At 36.4% G+C, this 15,135-nt stretch overlaps 2 protein-coding genes across 2 annotated transcripts in view; one reads left to right on the top strand and one right to left on the bottom strand.

The window, feature by feature from the left end:
• LOC110018355 (protease 2) overlaps positions 1–15,135 on the bottom strand; it is a 176,673-nt gene that overhangs the window by 22,772 nt on the left and 138,766 nt on the right. Inside the window, exons 6-7 of the mRNA XM_020715643.1 lie at positions 14,747–14,881; positions 13,674–13,808 (exon numbers count right to left, since the gene is read on the bottom strand). Coding sequence (XP_020571302.1) covers positions 13,674–13,808; positions 14,747–14,881 — 270 coding nt within the window. The remainder of the gene's footprint in view (positions 1–13,673; positions 13,809–14,746; positions 14,882–15,135) is intronic.
• Positions 1–15,135, top strand: part of LOC110018360 — a gene marked incomplete in the record, with an annotated part of 146,098 nt that overhangs the window by 68,686 nt on the left and 62,277 nt on the right.

The following is a 15,135-nucleotide window of genomic DNA, read 5'->3' as shown; positions in this document are numbered from 1 at the left end:
TATATATATATATACAACCGTCACATGAACAACATCTTAAAATTATACCAATGAAGAGAGTTCAATATCAGGATTTTTTTCCATATATGTTCACGGTTGCCTTAATTTTCCCAATATCAAAAGGGGGTAACTTATCATAGTCAGTCATGCACATACAGACAATCAATATAAATATATCATTCATGTGCTCATCGCATTCAACTCAATATACAATATAGCATTCATCAATACATGATAATAAGTAGTTACAAACATTCATTATAATTTGACCAATAAAAAAGAGCATATAAATCAAAATAGAATTTGTACAACCGTCAGAGGATCACATTCTAAAAATTATATCAATTAAGAGACTTTAATATCAATATCTTTTTCATATTTGTGATTGGGTACCTTAATGTTCCTTCACTAGTACCATAAAGAGGTGACCCCATCATAGTTAGTCATGCACATACAAACAATCAATATAAACATAACATTCATATGTTTATTGCGGTAAACTTAATATACTATATATAGCATTCATCAATACATGATAACAAGTAGCTACAAACATTCATAACAATTTGACCAATAAAGAAAAGAGCATATAAATCAAAATAAAGCTTGTAAAAGTTCCATTAACTACTAATACGAAATAATTAAATAGAATCAAAATATTACCATAGATTTAAGTACGAGCACTCACGTTGATGATGAGCGTTTGTTTGCTCTTAACTTGTATTACTTCTATCAAACAAATAACTTATAAAATATAAAACATTTAATTATCACTTTGCTTGATTATATTTTAATTTAGTCAACAATTATTATTGCATTGCACAATTTTAATTAAGATTTCAATACTTTAAAAATTAATTATTGTAATAAAAATAATATTAAATATTATTAATTTATACAAAAATATATTTAAAACCCCAAACCTAAATTGAATGTACTTAAGTTAAACATTTAAATAATAAACTTATAAATATGATATATATAATATTTATTTAATAACTTAATTAAATGACTTATCCTTGATCTCCGTCGAAAAACCCTTTCCCGCACACAAGCTCTTCTCCTCTACGTGGTTGCATGTGATACTGGACTTATCTTCAACACAATGCATGAGATGAACTCCTTCCTCCTTCCCAAAATCGGCTCGGCTCAACCTCATCTTCTTCCTTCTCACAGGATACTTGTGCCTCTCCTTCACCTTCCTCCTCTCTTCTTCGAGAGTTGGCTAGGGCACGGACATTGAGAGCTCCTCTTTCGTCTTCCTCATTCACTCCTTTGCTCGACACCGACACTGAAAGCTCCTGTCTCTCCTCCGCTTGACAACATCCCTCCCACGCCAGAATGTGGAGTCTCTTCTCTCGACTACACAGTTAAGTCGACTGCAATGATCTATAGGCAAATTCACGTCTTTGTATTCCGACCACCTTGCTTCCTCTCCCACCTCTTCGGTTTTCTATCTCATCACTTCCACTTCTTCAATTCTTCATTTCCCCTCCCCCATAACTGAAACGGGACATTACATATTTGGTTAGTCTGGTCATGCATCTGATGTGTTATATTTGTTTATGAAAAAAGACATTATTACTCTTGTATACTTGTGATGTTTGTAAGATACCCATTTCAGGATTAATAACTCATACATGAAAAAAAAAACATTCAAAAATCTCAAATATTATACAAAAAAGTTAAATCTCACTTAACAGTGAGTAGCACAATCAAAATAAAAAATAAAAATACAAAACCAGTAAATAATAATATCACAATATTACATTTAAAATCCAAATAACCAATCCTATAGGATAACCTTTTCTCCAGACATACTCTCTACGCCTCGTCACGACACATCGAACTGATTAGCCCACTTAAAGAAGTCGCAGTTCTCTTTTAATCTAGTCTTTGGACATCTATTAAATTTTCTCTCATAGTTGCCTTATTATCGTGATGTAAGTAAACAACATGGCAATCCACAGTTACGACGCAAGACTCTAGAAGCAACAGAAGTTCTCGAGCTAACAATTCCTAAAATGTGAAAACTCTAAATATAAAATGAGCTTGCATTAATAGTACAATGATAAAGTAATAAGAAAATTAAACTAATAAAAATAACAAAATGCAACAATAAAGATTTATAAAAAGTGGGGCCTCAGAGTAAATATAAATTAAAAAATAATTTGTCATTGTAAAAAGACAGAGTACAACAACATCAACAACAAAGCCTTAATCCCACTACATGGGCTCGGATACATGAATCCTTTTTCTCCATTGCGTCCTATTTAGTGTCATATTTTCATTTAGAATACCTAAAAAAAATCTCGATTGCCTTTAACCAGGTAATATCGAGTTGTATATGCCATGGAAACATATCAACACAAAGGCTCTCCAGAAGAATGCTTACAGTCATATGACTGAAAAAGAAGATTATTTCAGTTGCCTTTAACCATATAATATCGAACTCATATACGTCACAGAAGCATAACAACACAAAGGCCCTCCAAAAGAACCCTTATAGTCATATGATTGAAAAAGAAAGAGATTTTGGTCGCCTTGATACAAAACTCATATATGTCAAAAATCATAGGAGCATAAAAGTCATTCGAAAAAACCCCTAAAATCATATATCTCACAAAAGGTTGCCTAGGAGTCATCCAAGTGGGATAAAATATATGCTGATCAAAAGAAAAAAAAAACAACACAAAAGAATATGAAATATTCCACATAAATATCATTGACGAAGAAGCTAACATAAAGAGATTAATCATATGTCTTTATATAATAACATACAAACATCACATACTAACTAATGCATTTGTAATTTGTTCTCGCAACTGAACCATATCTCCAACACTCTCCATCCTACGTGCAAGAGTCACTTATATCAAAATCATTTGGTAATATTGACTCTCCCAAATAATACTCATATGCTTTAGAAGGAGCAGTCAATTGATTTTCGTCGGCAATATTAAATCAATGTCAGATGTTTTTGGATGCCGACAAATATAAGTGTTGAGAGTCATTAATGCGGCCAAAATTTTCACCTGCTTCTTGAATGATTATGCAGGCATGTCTTGAAGAATCACTCTTTTTTTTTTCTACACACCAAATGTTCTTTCAATGACACCTCATAGATAAGAGTGTCTCTTGCAAACATTATTTTTATTCCTCAAACTACTTGGCTAGCTCGTTCAAAATTTAAGATGTGATATCTCGTGTTAGGATATGACTTGAGAAACATATGTTATAAGAGATAACCAAAATCAACGAGATAATATTTTCATAAGCATAAAAAATTCAATTATACACGTTGGCAAATAAGTTATAAAACTTTTTTTAGGGATTTTAAACTTGAGATGGTGTAGGAAAATTATAACAGCTATTTCACATAACAAAAGCAAATATCTCACTATCAAGTGTACTGTCTTTTCATCCCATCATTAAAAACATAAAATACATATTGAAAACATATGCAGCCATAATGTTCTGTGTTGATGAGCCACATCGTTCGATACACACAATATTTTCATTTCAAGATAGATGTACATCAATATGTGTTTCATCAGTATCACCAATACAATCATATAAGATGTTCACATTGATTGAGTATTTTTATAATATATTATAAAATATGATAAATAACATCTACCTCAAAATATGACATATTTATGATCACTCAAAATCTCATTGGGTGTACTCTGAAATGTAGTCTCTTAAGTGTAATAATTTTGGAACATAAAGTAACCAAAAATTCCAAGCAATTGAGAAATATATATTAAATGTTTCCAATAAATATTGAAATCGCTATATGGCAGACCTGATTGACTCATTATGTGAAAATATAAAGGGTTATAGCTAACACCTCTCTTAAAGTCATTTTATTAGATCTAAGAAGGTCGTAATTTTGATGTAGTTCCTCTAGTAGATCTAGGAAAACTTCTTATAGCATACGAAACATGTTATGAAATCAAATCGAATGAGCCGAAAATAACTCTCTAATCCATTTATCCCCTATATACAATGAAGTCATATAAGGGTTACGCACAATATGAGTTATAGTACTCATATATCAATCATATAGTTGTGATTATTCTTTTCTAACGTAGTATTTTACTATTATTCATCATCTATCTAAAAAAAAATTATAGAATGATGAAATCACATCAAACAAAAATATTTCACAATATAAATATGACAATGGGTTTGTGTAGAAAATACTTCAAAGTGGTTTGATAAAACAAAGACATTAGAAAATATTGCATTCAAATATCGCAATTGTTGTAAAAAAATATATGTAATCAACCATACACTCAAGTGTCAAGTACAAAAAAAATTGTCCTTATTGGATCTTGCAACGATTTCATGGTGCACAAATACAATTTGCCACGGGGTGCTTTAAAGCCAGCCTGCTAAACCAGCTGTCATAACTCCTGCAACTAGTCCAAAGGACTGGTCTAGGTGAGAGTCTTGCAACTTCGAGAAAAAGGCGAAAGGCGAGGCACTCCAGACAGACTCACGGCTTCTAAAGAACGGAGACCCGCAATTTTTGGAGAAGAGCGGAAGGCAGGGGAACGGACTAAAGAGTTTTCACAATTCTGGAAAAGACTAAAAGAAATCCTCGCTATCTCTGGGGAGTGACGGAACCACCACCTCCTCTTATTCCTTCCTTTTGCGTCCTCCTTTATATGGAAAGTCTTAATAGCTATTTTTTTGGACTCTTCTTACCTCATCACCACTCCCTTTTGTGTAAAAGTTTCCACTTGTCCAGTCGGAGTCTATAAATTGTTGTCCTTTGTGTGTGGGAGCTAATTCTTGGTGTGTTGTCTTCAAATCTTCTGTGTGGATCCCTTTCCACTGTTCTATGGTTGTATCAGAAGAGGTGGTGGTGCTCTAGTTGTATCCTATTCCGATGTGGTGTTGTATCCTTTCCCTTTCACCTTCCCCAATCCATCTCCTCCCCTCTCCTTAGTCGTCGGCCTCCCCTTCCTTCATTCATGCACTCCGCCGCCCCATATCTACAGCTTTACCTTATTGCCCAGCCATTCTCCCTCCTTCTCAGCACTCCCAGCCGACTGTTCCTCACCCCAATATTGCTGCTTTTGTTGTCCAGCACCTTCCAACTACCACTCTGCCTATCGTCGGTCACCTACACTTTCCCCCTCGCTACCACTAGCATTCTTTGGCTGCCAACACCCCGCTAGCCACCCCGACCAACCTTGTCAGCCTTCACCACCCTTGGAGTACACTTGAGAGGTGTTTGTTTGTATCGTTTAATGTTTTGGTGTTGTTCATTCTTGTTTGTGTCATATTGTAATCCTATTTCAATATTAATGAAAGTTTATTTTTCTGTTTCCACTATTTTTCATGCTAGTTCTGTATCATTTTGTATCAGAGCTAGTCCAACACTAGTCTCATCATAGGGTTTCCTAGCATCTGCACCTACCCAAGCTATCTCCACCAAGATTTTTCCTTCCAATTCTCACCCTAGTCATGCCACCACGAAGAAAAACACCAGACTCTGACCCGGGAAAAAATTCAACGAGAAATACGTCATCTAAAACGAAGACTAGCAGAGTTGGATGACAGAAACCATGAAGAAGTTACCTTCGACCATGATCGAGAGAGTCAAAGAGAAGACAGAAACGAGCAGATGAATCTGTTCCACAGAAGGATCACATTGTCGAGGAATATCGATCAAATCGTTTTGGTATTCAATATCAAAAAAGTCCGAGAGAAGAGGCCCATTATGGAGGTCAGTAGAAATTTGGCATCAAGATGCATCTCCTAGAATTCTAAAGAAGTATGGACCCCGATAAGTTTATTGACTGGCTGCAATCAATCGAAAAGATTTTCGAATTTAAAGATGTACTGGAGGACAAATGAGTCAAGCTAGCTATCATCAAACTAAAGAAAAATGCCTCCTTATGGTGGGAAAATCTACAAATGCAGAGGAAAAGAGAAGGCAGTGAAAAAATAACTAAGTTAGAGAAGAAGAAGAAAGCAATGCAAAAAAAGTGCGTCCCACCCCACTATCGTCAGAATATGTTTCTGAAACTCCACAACTTGCACCAGAAGGATCCTCAGTGGAAGAGTTCATAGCACAGTTCGATCACTTATAGCTAAAGTGCAAACTGATAGAGCCGGAACAGCATACCGTAGCCAAATATCTTGTTGGATTGAAGCGTGCCATTTGCAATATTGTGTTGTTGCAACCGTATTGGATGCTGGGAGATGTCCAAAGATTGAACTTCAAGGTAGAGAGGAAACAAAAGCAGAGTAGCCAGCAGTCATCCTTTAGGCAACAACCTTCAAGCAAGCAGCCACATAGAGTTACCACGACCGATAAGGGCACCTCGGGAGAGACTAGCAAACCCAGACACGGGAATGATAGTCTGAATCAGAGCGAGAAAAAGCAGAAGAAAGGTAGAGCTACCAACGTTGTACCGACTAGGAAATGTTTCAAATGCGGTTACGACCACATAACCTCCAGCCATCCCACGAGCAGAGTAGTCTCACTTAATGATAAGGGCACTGTGGAAATAAATAGAGATGAGGAGAAAGCTAAGGAACAGGGAGAGTAGTATCAGCTTCCCTCAGATGAAGGAGAGACGCTCGTGATTCAGAAGGATCCTGGAGACTAAGGACACTATGGATTCGCAGTGGCTTTGTCATAACATAATATACACCTGCTGCACAGTGAAATGAAAGGTATGCAGTCTCATCCTTGAAAGCGGAAGCAGCAAGAATGTGACATCAACACAGATGATATAGAATTTGGGACTCGCAACTCAAAGGCATTCCCAACATATTCAGCGTGCTAAAAATAGAGAATCGGGTTAGCATCGATCGAAGATGCTTATTAAAATTTTTTATTGGGGGCCAACTACAGGACTAGGTGCAATGTGGAGTAATTTTCATGGATGTCGGTCACCTTTTGTTGAGACAACAGTGACAATTTGACTGGAGGACTCAGCACGACAAATTTAGAAACATGTATTCTTTCACCAATGAAAGGAAGTGCATCACTCTACTTTCTTCAACAGAACCTGAGATCATAAAAACCCTTATCAGCAGAGCAGCGTCAGGGGGCAAGGTTTAGCGACGACACAGACTGAGTGGATTGAGATACCAGCCCCTAACACAAGAAAAATACAAGAGAAAATTTCAGGGCCTCACAGTCGACACCGTACCACCAGCTCTACTACGAAGTGGAAAAATTCAGGCCACTCTCACTACACACCAAACTGAGCCGCCTGTGAGCTACTTTGGGAAAATTCAACAATACGTGTGGGGTAAACAGTCCCAAAAGATGGGATTGAGGTGGCTTGTAAGTGGGAGAAGACACTCAAATACTTCAGAAGACACTGCAGTCGTCAGTGTGATCCAGTGGTGGCTAACAACAAAATGAAAGCTTCAACCTATGAAGTTGAAGCTCCCCCAACTGATCCAAAGGATGGGAGTCTTGCAACTTTGAGAAAAAGGCGAAAAAAGGGGCAATCCAGGCCGACTCGCGGCTTCTAGAAAACAGAAATGCATGACTACTGAAGAAGAGTGGTCCAGGAAAGAGTTTTCACAATTCTGGAAAAGACCGAAAGAATTCTCATGATCTTTGGGGAGTGGAACAATCACCGCCTCCTCCTATTCCTTCCTTATTTGCCCTCCTCTATATGAAAATCTTATTAGCTATTTTCTGGATTCTTCTTGCCTCCTCATCCGTTCCTTTTGCGTAGAAGTTTTCTTTATCCAGTGGGAGTCTATAAATTGTAGTCCTCTGTGTGTGGGAGTGAGTTCTTGGTGTGTTATCTTTAGATCGTCTGTTTGAAGTTGCTTTCCCTGTTCTAGGGTTGTATCCGCGGAGGTGGTGTGTTCCGATGTAACCTACTTCAACATGGTGTTGTATCATTTCCCTTTCACATTCTCCAATGTGTCTCCTCCCCTCTCCTTAGTCTTTGGCTTCCCCCTCCATTTTGGCACTCAGCTGTCCCATATCTACAGCTTCACCTTGCAATCCAGCCATCCTCCCTCCATCCCAGCACTCCCAGCTAAGTGTTCCTCACCCCACTGCCGCTGCCCTTATTGTCCAGCACCTTCCAACCAACCCTCTGCCTATCATTGGTCACCTACAACCCTCCATATTTGTTGTCCCCACAATTCTGCACTTTCACCCTCACTGCCACCAGCATTCTTTGGCTTCCACCACCCCACTAGCCACCCCGAACCACCTCGCCGGCCTCTACTACCCTTGGAGTACACTTAACAGATGTTTGTTTGTATCATTTTATGTTTTCCTTAAAACACAAACACAATTATTAAGGAAAAACTGTGAAAAACACCATGAAAACTTCAATATTAATGAAAATTTGTTATTGTGTTTCCACAGTTTTTCCTGCTAATTCTGGTATCACAATGATGTTTTCATAAAGTTTTGGAGTTTCTCATAGTATTTTCATGGTGGTTGTGCAAGTGAGTTACTAGGCTCAGAGGGAATACTGCATGCAGAACCTAGTTGTAAAATCTGATTTTGTAAGAATATGGAGCCATCTTTCTTTTTCCTTCCATCCCTAAGCCACAAAGATCATTGTCATTTTGTATGGTTAGATCCAACATATTTGGTTACAATACATATGGTTCTTTCATTTAAGTGAGCTCTATGCTCAGAACCTATATGTTCGATACATCAATGCTCGGTCTTTGACTTGGGGTTCATGCTTGATCACCGGTGGCAACAACGCCAAATATTGGGTCTAGTTTCTCTACTAATTTTGCATGCCACTAAATTTAATTTTTTTTGCATTTGACAAAACATATACGTGACAGAAAATAATAAAAATTGATTTATAGCATTCTTTTATATAATTATGTGGAATTGCCTAGCTGAAAATTCAATTTGCACCTCTAATTTTTCCTTTCACCATTGTTTTGATGCATCAATAGTCCATTTTTTGTGATCCTAAGTCCCAACTAAGACCTATAGTTACTCGCTTTAATTCTTTCAATAATTTTCAATCCTTCTTTAAATGATTCAACTTATTCTTTAAGTGCATCCTGCATACTCTCTTCTAATTCTTTTTTTTAATTTTTTATTATGTCCTTCCATTCCTCTTTGTTGAAAACCATATCATTGGCATATTCTTTTAAACATAAATCACAAAATATCATCTATGTATCTCTTTCCCACATTGCAGAAGCTTCACTTTCCTTGTCTTTCCCATTTAAACCTCAAATTTTAACGAGAGAAAGAAAAATAAGTGACAATATATAAATATTATAAAATAAAATGATATAGCATATATGTTAATTAATCGTTACATTCAATTGAAATTATATGTATTGATTTCTGTCACACAAAGACCACAATATATTACCATCCACCAACATCACTTTCCTATAATGTTTCAACATCGTCTCATGAAAAAAGAGCATGACTAAAAGTTCCTCCAGCTAGCATACACTAACCCCACATATTCAACTAGCATACAGCATCTCCACATAGTTGATTCATAAAAAAAAAAACTTTTTTTTACATGCCTAGCACACAATTCTAATTAGTTTACTAAACATCAGGCCCCAAAATATTGAGCTTTATAAGCATGAAGCTTTCAAATCAGTAAAACCGCATCAAAAAAAAAATACTACTACCACATAAAAAAACATAGGCAATTCATGCCTCAATGGCAAAATAGGGTCAAATACGACTATCATCAATCTACGAACTTCATATTAATCTAAACACATAAGAATTGTGTGCTCAGTTTGTATGTCAATCTACAAATACCACTGATCGAACCAACAGAGCAAGCAAGAACTTTCATATAACAAACATCCACCATAATTCACTAATAAGAAAAGAGAGATCCCCCCACAGAACACAACCACCATAACAAGAAAATACGCATGAACTAGCATCTATCATAATTCACTACTCGCCAAATTCATAGATTTTACATTCCCAACAGAGAGATCGAATGGTATAGACATGATCAAACCACAAAAGAGAAGAAAATATCTCCCAGATGTGAACCAACTCATAGACAGATAACACATGCCAACAAAAAAACTCAAACCACTACATATCTCTCAAATGCAAACTAACACAGAGAAAACAACGAAAAAATTAGGGCAAAGAGCTCCAAACCAATGCAGAGTCAATGGCAAAAACCGAAGCAAAAAACATTGATGCATAGCTAAACAAAATCCCAAAAAATGCAAGCAATATCAAAAAATGCAGCAAAGATTGAAGGTACCTCGAATGGGATCCTTCATTGGGTGGCACAGAGAAGCTCGAAGTTAGGGCAGAGAAGCTCGAGTGAGGGAAGAGCAGAATGAGGGAACAACAAAAATGTAAGAGGGTAGAGGGAGTAATAACCCAGAGGAAAAAAAGTGGAATGCACATAGTGACCCGCAGATTGAAATGGCCCCTAACGTCGTTTAGATTGCCAAAGAAGGCATTATTCAAATGCATATACTTGCGGTCTACTGTCGCGTAGCTATGTCAAACGCACGGTAAGACTAGTGTGTGCGAAGAGGAAGAAAAGATGGGGAGATGTTTCGTACAGAAAAAGGGCAACTCAAGTGCATCTAAGTCACCGAACAGTAGGGGAGAGGGAATCGAGTAAGGATGCAATCGGTTAGGGAGGAGCATAATCAAGCCATTGAGGAGGTAAAATTTTATGCTTTTATTTATATATGTTGTTTCAATTAAAATATTATTAAGTTAATATTAAATATTAGGAATTATAATGAGTGATTTGACTTGAACGAGCATTTGAGTTTTAAGACAAGGAGAGTTGGACACAGTAAATAGGTTAGGGTTTTTCTATTTAAGCTAAGGTAATGTTTAAATTCAATTAAATTATAGATCGAAGAATTTTTACTTTATGGAAAGAGACTGTAATCACCGATTTCATACAAGATGTGAAGAAGCAAAGACGATGAAGGTTAAGGTTTATTATTTTATTTGAAATAATTATTTTAATTGAAAATTTTTGTATTAATATAAGTATTTAAATCGAAGCTAGAGGTTGGAAAGCATTTGATTCAATAAAGGATTTGAATTGTGAAGTTTGTAAAGAAGAAATGAAGTGAATCAAGATATTTTAGAATTTTATCATTTATTATGAACTCTTTTCATTTTTTTTGCATACCATTTGTAGTACAAAGATTCTCTCGAAAAAAGCAATGTATCTAAGATATATATATATTCTCTTATATGGAGTCGGCGTCGGCGTGCTGCTCTGCTAGGGTTTCGCCCGATGGCGAAACTCTGTACTAACTCATTCATTTTTTCACTCGGGCTTCGTCATGCTCGACGACGAACGGTTCGCGCAACCAAGCTCTCCTATTTTGATTGTTTCGTCTTCCGCTGGTTTCTTCGACGCCGACTGGGGCTCACGTCTGCGTCATTCTTTGATTTCGACGCCGACAGCTTCGTCGGACGTTCGCCTCTCCCTGCTTCCGAGTTTTCGGGACTTTGCAGAAAGAGGCGTTGACATTTCTTTCGTCTATCCCAGTTTCGATTTCTGATTATATCGGGCTAGGAGGTCCCTGCTCTGATGGTGCTCCCTCCTTCTGAACTTGGCAAAGCCTCATGTGCCCACGTGGTGGGCAATTCTCAGGTGAAGTCGGCGATTGTCTTCCCCTCAAGCTATAAGGACTATCGTGATGGTATAGGTGATTGTCCTTTTGTTAAGAAAGCAAGTAGAGGAAAAAGTTGCAATCTTTTTTTCTGACTTAAAAATTTTAACCCTGACTGAAAAATTCAAGTTCACTCTCATTGAAAAATTTCAGTGGGGGCACCCACATATGGAAGTTATCAAAAAGAGTGTTGATGATCTCAAACTAGTAGACAGGTGGAAAGTATAACTCATGGATGGGCGACATATATTGATTCAATTAACTGTGGTTGAAGACTGCACCCGAATTTTCTCCAAAAAATATCTTAATATTACAGGCAAGTCAATAAGGTTATTGAAGTGGTCTACTGACTTTGACCTAAATAATGAAACTCCTACTGTATCGGTATGGTTTAGTCTATCTGGTCTCAAGCTGCATTTTTTTAATCATCAGGTTCTCTACTTTATTGGGGTCATACTTGGGAACCCTATGAAGCTAGATCTACCCAGTTTTAATCTAACCAGACCCTCTGTGACCAGAATACTTGTGAAAAGAGATATTACTTTACTTGATATTACTGAAGTCAGGCTGAGCACAACTCATAATGGATATTGGTAACAAATCATCATGAAACACAGACCTCCTTATTATACCCATTGTAAGTGTAAGATGTTTGGGCATTTGGGCATGCCCTTGATAAATGTCACAAGCTTCATCCTAATTTAAAACCTAAAGTTCAAGTGAATAAGGAGTGGTCTAACCCCACAGCTCTGGACATATCTGCTCCAACTGGGGAGAAAACTACCACAAGACAGAATTTAGTGACTGATTTAATTGCTCCTGTGGACCCCCCTGACAATACTTTTATTGTTTCTGTGATTGATATGATGTTGGATGGCTCTGTTGAGCAACCTACACCTTCAAACCCTCTTGAAATCAATACTGAAGGTTCCTTACCTACAAAGAATAGTGTTCGGACTGATAATCAGGAGAACCTTGCAGCTCCCTATCTTCAGGAAGTATCCGGTGTAGAAGCGACAACTCATACTTCAGATATACTAGAAACTATTGTGGGTACAACGGTTGGCAATCCTTCTGCTACAGCTTCACCACCTCATCCGAATGATCAATCTTCGAATGACGAATGGCATGTTTACACTTCTAGGAGGAAGACACTTCTCTTCTAGGAGGAAGAAGAAGAATGGAGATCTAATTGAGCTAAGGAATTTAATGGATGATACTTTGGTTACTTCGGGTAATGATACATAACTCACCAATTTGTTAGTTGGCTCTCTTCCAAGAACTAGAGGCAAAGGTAGAGGCAGCACTAAATTGGGTCGTCCCTAACTATTTCCGCACCGTGATAGTTTGGGTTTTTTTCTTTTTTAATCTTATATGTACCCTCTTTTATTGAGTTTTTTGTGTGTGTTGTACCGTGTGGGTTGGGTGCCTACTTTTGGGCCCACTCATACAACCTATCTGTATCATTTTCTCTTTAATATATTAGCCCTTGGGCTTTCCTTATATATATATATATAATTTTATTTTGTTCCTGAGATTTAAAACGTTAGACCCCATTTTGGAGATCAAAGGCATTATGCAACCTAGTCGTTGGTGGTGACAAACATGAGCAACAGGGAGGGGTTAAATGAACTCAGATATGGAGCAACCAACCAGGCATCATGAAAGGCTTATGACAACCAAATCGAATCATGGTACCTTATATTGTCTTGAAAAGAGTGATATAAAACAGGGCCATATACTACATACCATAAACCATACTAATCATTTCATTTTCAAGGAGTTTTATGCACTAACTGCAAAGCAGAAGCCAACAATAGGTTTATTGTTATTCTACTGAGTTGTTTATTCCTTAAACATCAAAAATAAAACTAAATAACATCCCCTGTGTTCGAATTTCTTGTAGTAAAATTTAATCAGCATTAGTAACACAAGTTCTTTAATTTAATTATAATAGTTTTAGCATAATTGCATCACATTAACAATGATAGTTTTCAAGAAAGACAATAGATGTATTAAGCACAACTAAAGAAGGCTAATAGCATTACCACTGGAGATGAGATCACCAAGCGGTAGACTGATGACATGAAATCAAGATTTGAACCTGGCACAATACTGCATGAGCTAGAGGGCAGTGGGAAAAACCATGGCTTGAGGTCCCCAATCTTCATTGGCTTCTGATCCTGGGAAAGAAAATATGCTGAGTTATCATTAATTTGTTGTCGAGCACATTCATTCTAAAGACTAATTTGATAAAAGAAACATGTTCATCCATAGATGAATTAGGCCCAAAGTAACAGTTAGAAAGGAGAAAGAAAACTCCAAATGATGAGAATATCATATGTCCATGGCAATAGGAAAGATAAAGTGATCTATTACCGAAAATCAAATTACCGTTTTGCAGAAAACAATTACTTGAAAAAAATATATATAAATCATAGGGTATTAGAAATATGACATTCAGCAACTATCATGCAACTAGCAATGTTTTACTAGGGTCGTAGACAAGAGAGCTCAAGACTGACAGGTAATTGCAGCTCATTTACAATACTGCATCCCAGAGTGGTAAGGGAACAACAGGCCAAAGCAGTATTTTAGGGTTTGTTTGGGATAAATTTCATTTTTTGTTTATTTTTTTTTTTTTTTTTTTTTTTTTTTTTTTTTTTTTTTTGAAAATATAAAATTTTAAAAACATTTTCTGTATGTTTTTATTTTTATTTTTAAAAATAAATTAGCTTATTTTGAGTGTTTTTCAAAACAACTAAACACCCTATAACATACCAAATATATTTTATTTAAAATAAAAATATATAAAAAATAATAAATAAATAAATAAAATTAAAAGTGATCCCAAACGGCCCCTCAGAAATTTCCAGTGTCTTTGCAAGGTGATGCATCAACCACTCCACTAAATTCAAATCCATAAATTCTTCAGTTTTCCCTAATATAAATTTGAACATGAGGCTCCTTGGATATTAAAACATATAATAACCTCAAGCTAATAAAGAAGATCATTATCATCATCATTGACACTAATGCAAGAATTGCTGTTGAATTTCATAATGAGGCACGACACTGACAAAAATGAGTCAAATAAATAATGGAAAAACTTAATGAATACCTTGTGATTTGCCACCTTAGACATCTCTATAGAACAAAACAATGGAAGCCCCTCATTCAAAACAGAAAGCACCAAATGTCCGTCAAAGATATCAAAGTCCTGAAAGAGCGTATCTTGATCTGGCTCTATAATAACCTTTGAGTAAAAGGCACATTGCAACCAATTAGTCGCAGCAGAAAAAAAGAATTTTGCCAAAAGAAAAGGCAAAGAGAAGAAAGTATTATTGTCTAGCAAGACTAAAAATGTGTTTGTAAGGAACCAAACGGAAAAAATAAGTGAATTGGACCACAAATAATTTTAAAATTTTGGCCCTTTATCACAAAATAACACCAAGAAATGATACACAATAAGTTCACCAAACTGCAATGAAAAATAGACAATAATTACAG

The sequence above is a fragment of the Phalaenopsis equestris genome, unplaced genomic scaffold, assembly GCF_001263595.1.
Source record: "Phalaenopsis equestris unplaced genomic scaffold, ASM126359v1 Scaffold000016, whole genome shotgun sequence".
Taxonomy (NCBI): Eukaryota; Viridiplantae; Streptophyta; class Magnoliopsida; order Asparagales; family Orchidaceae; genus Phalaenopsis; species Phalaenopsis equestris.
Note: the sequence above shows the minus strand (reverse complement) of the source record. Positions and strands in the feature narration are given on the sequence as shown.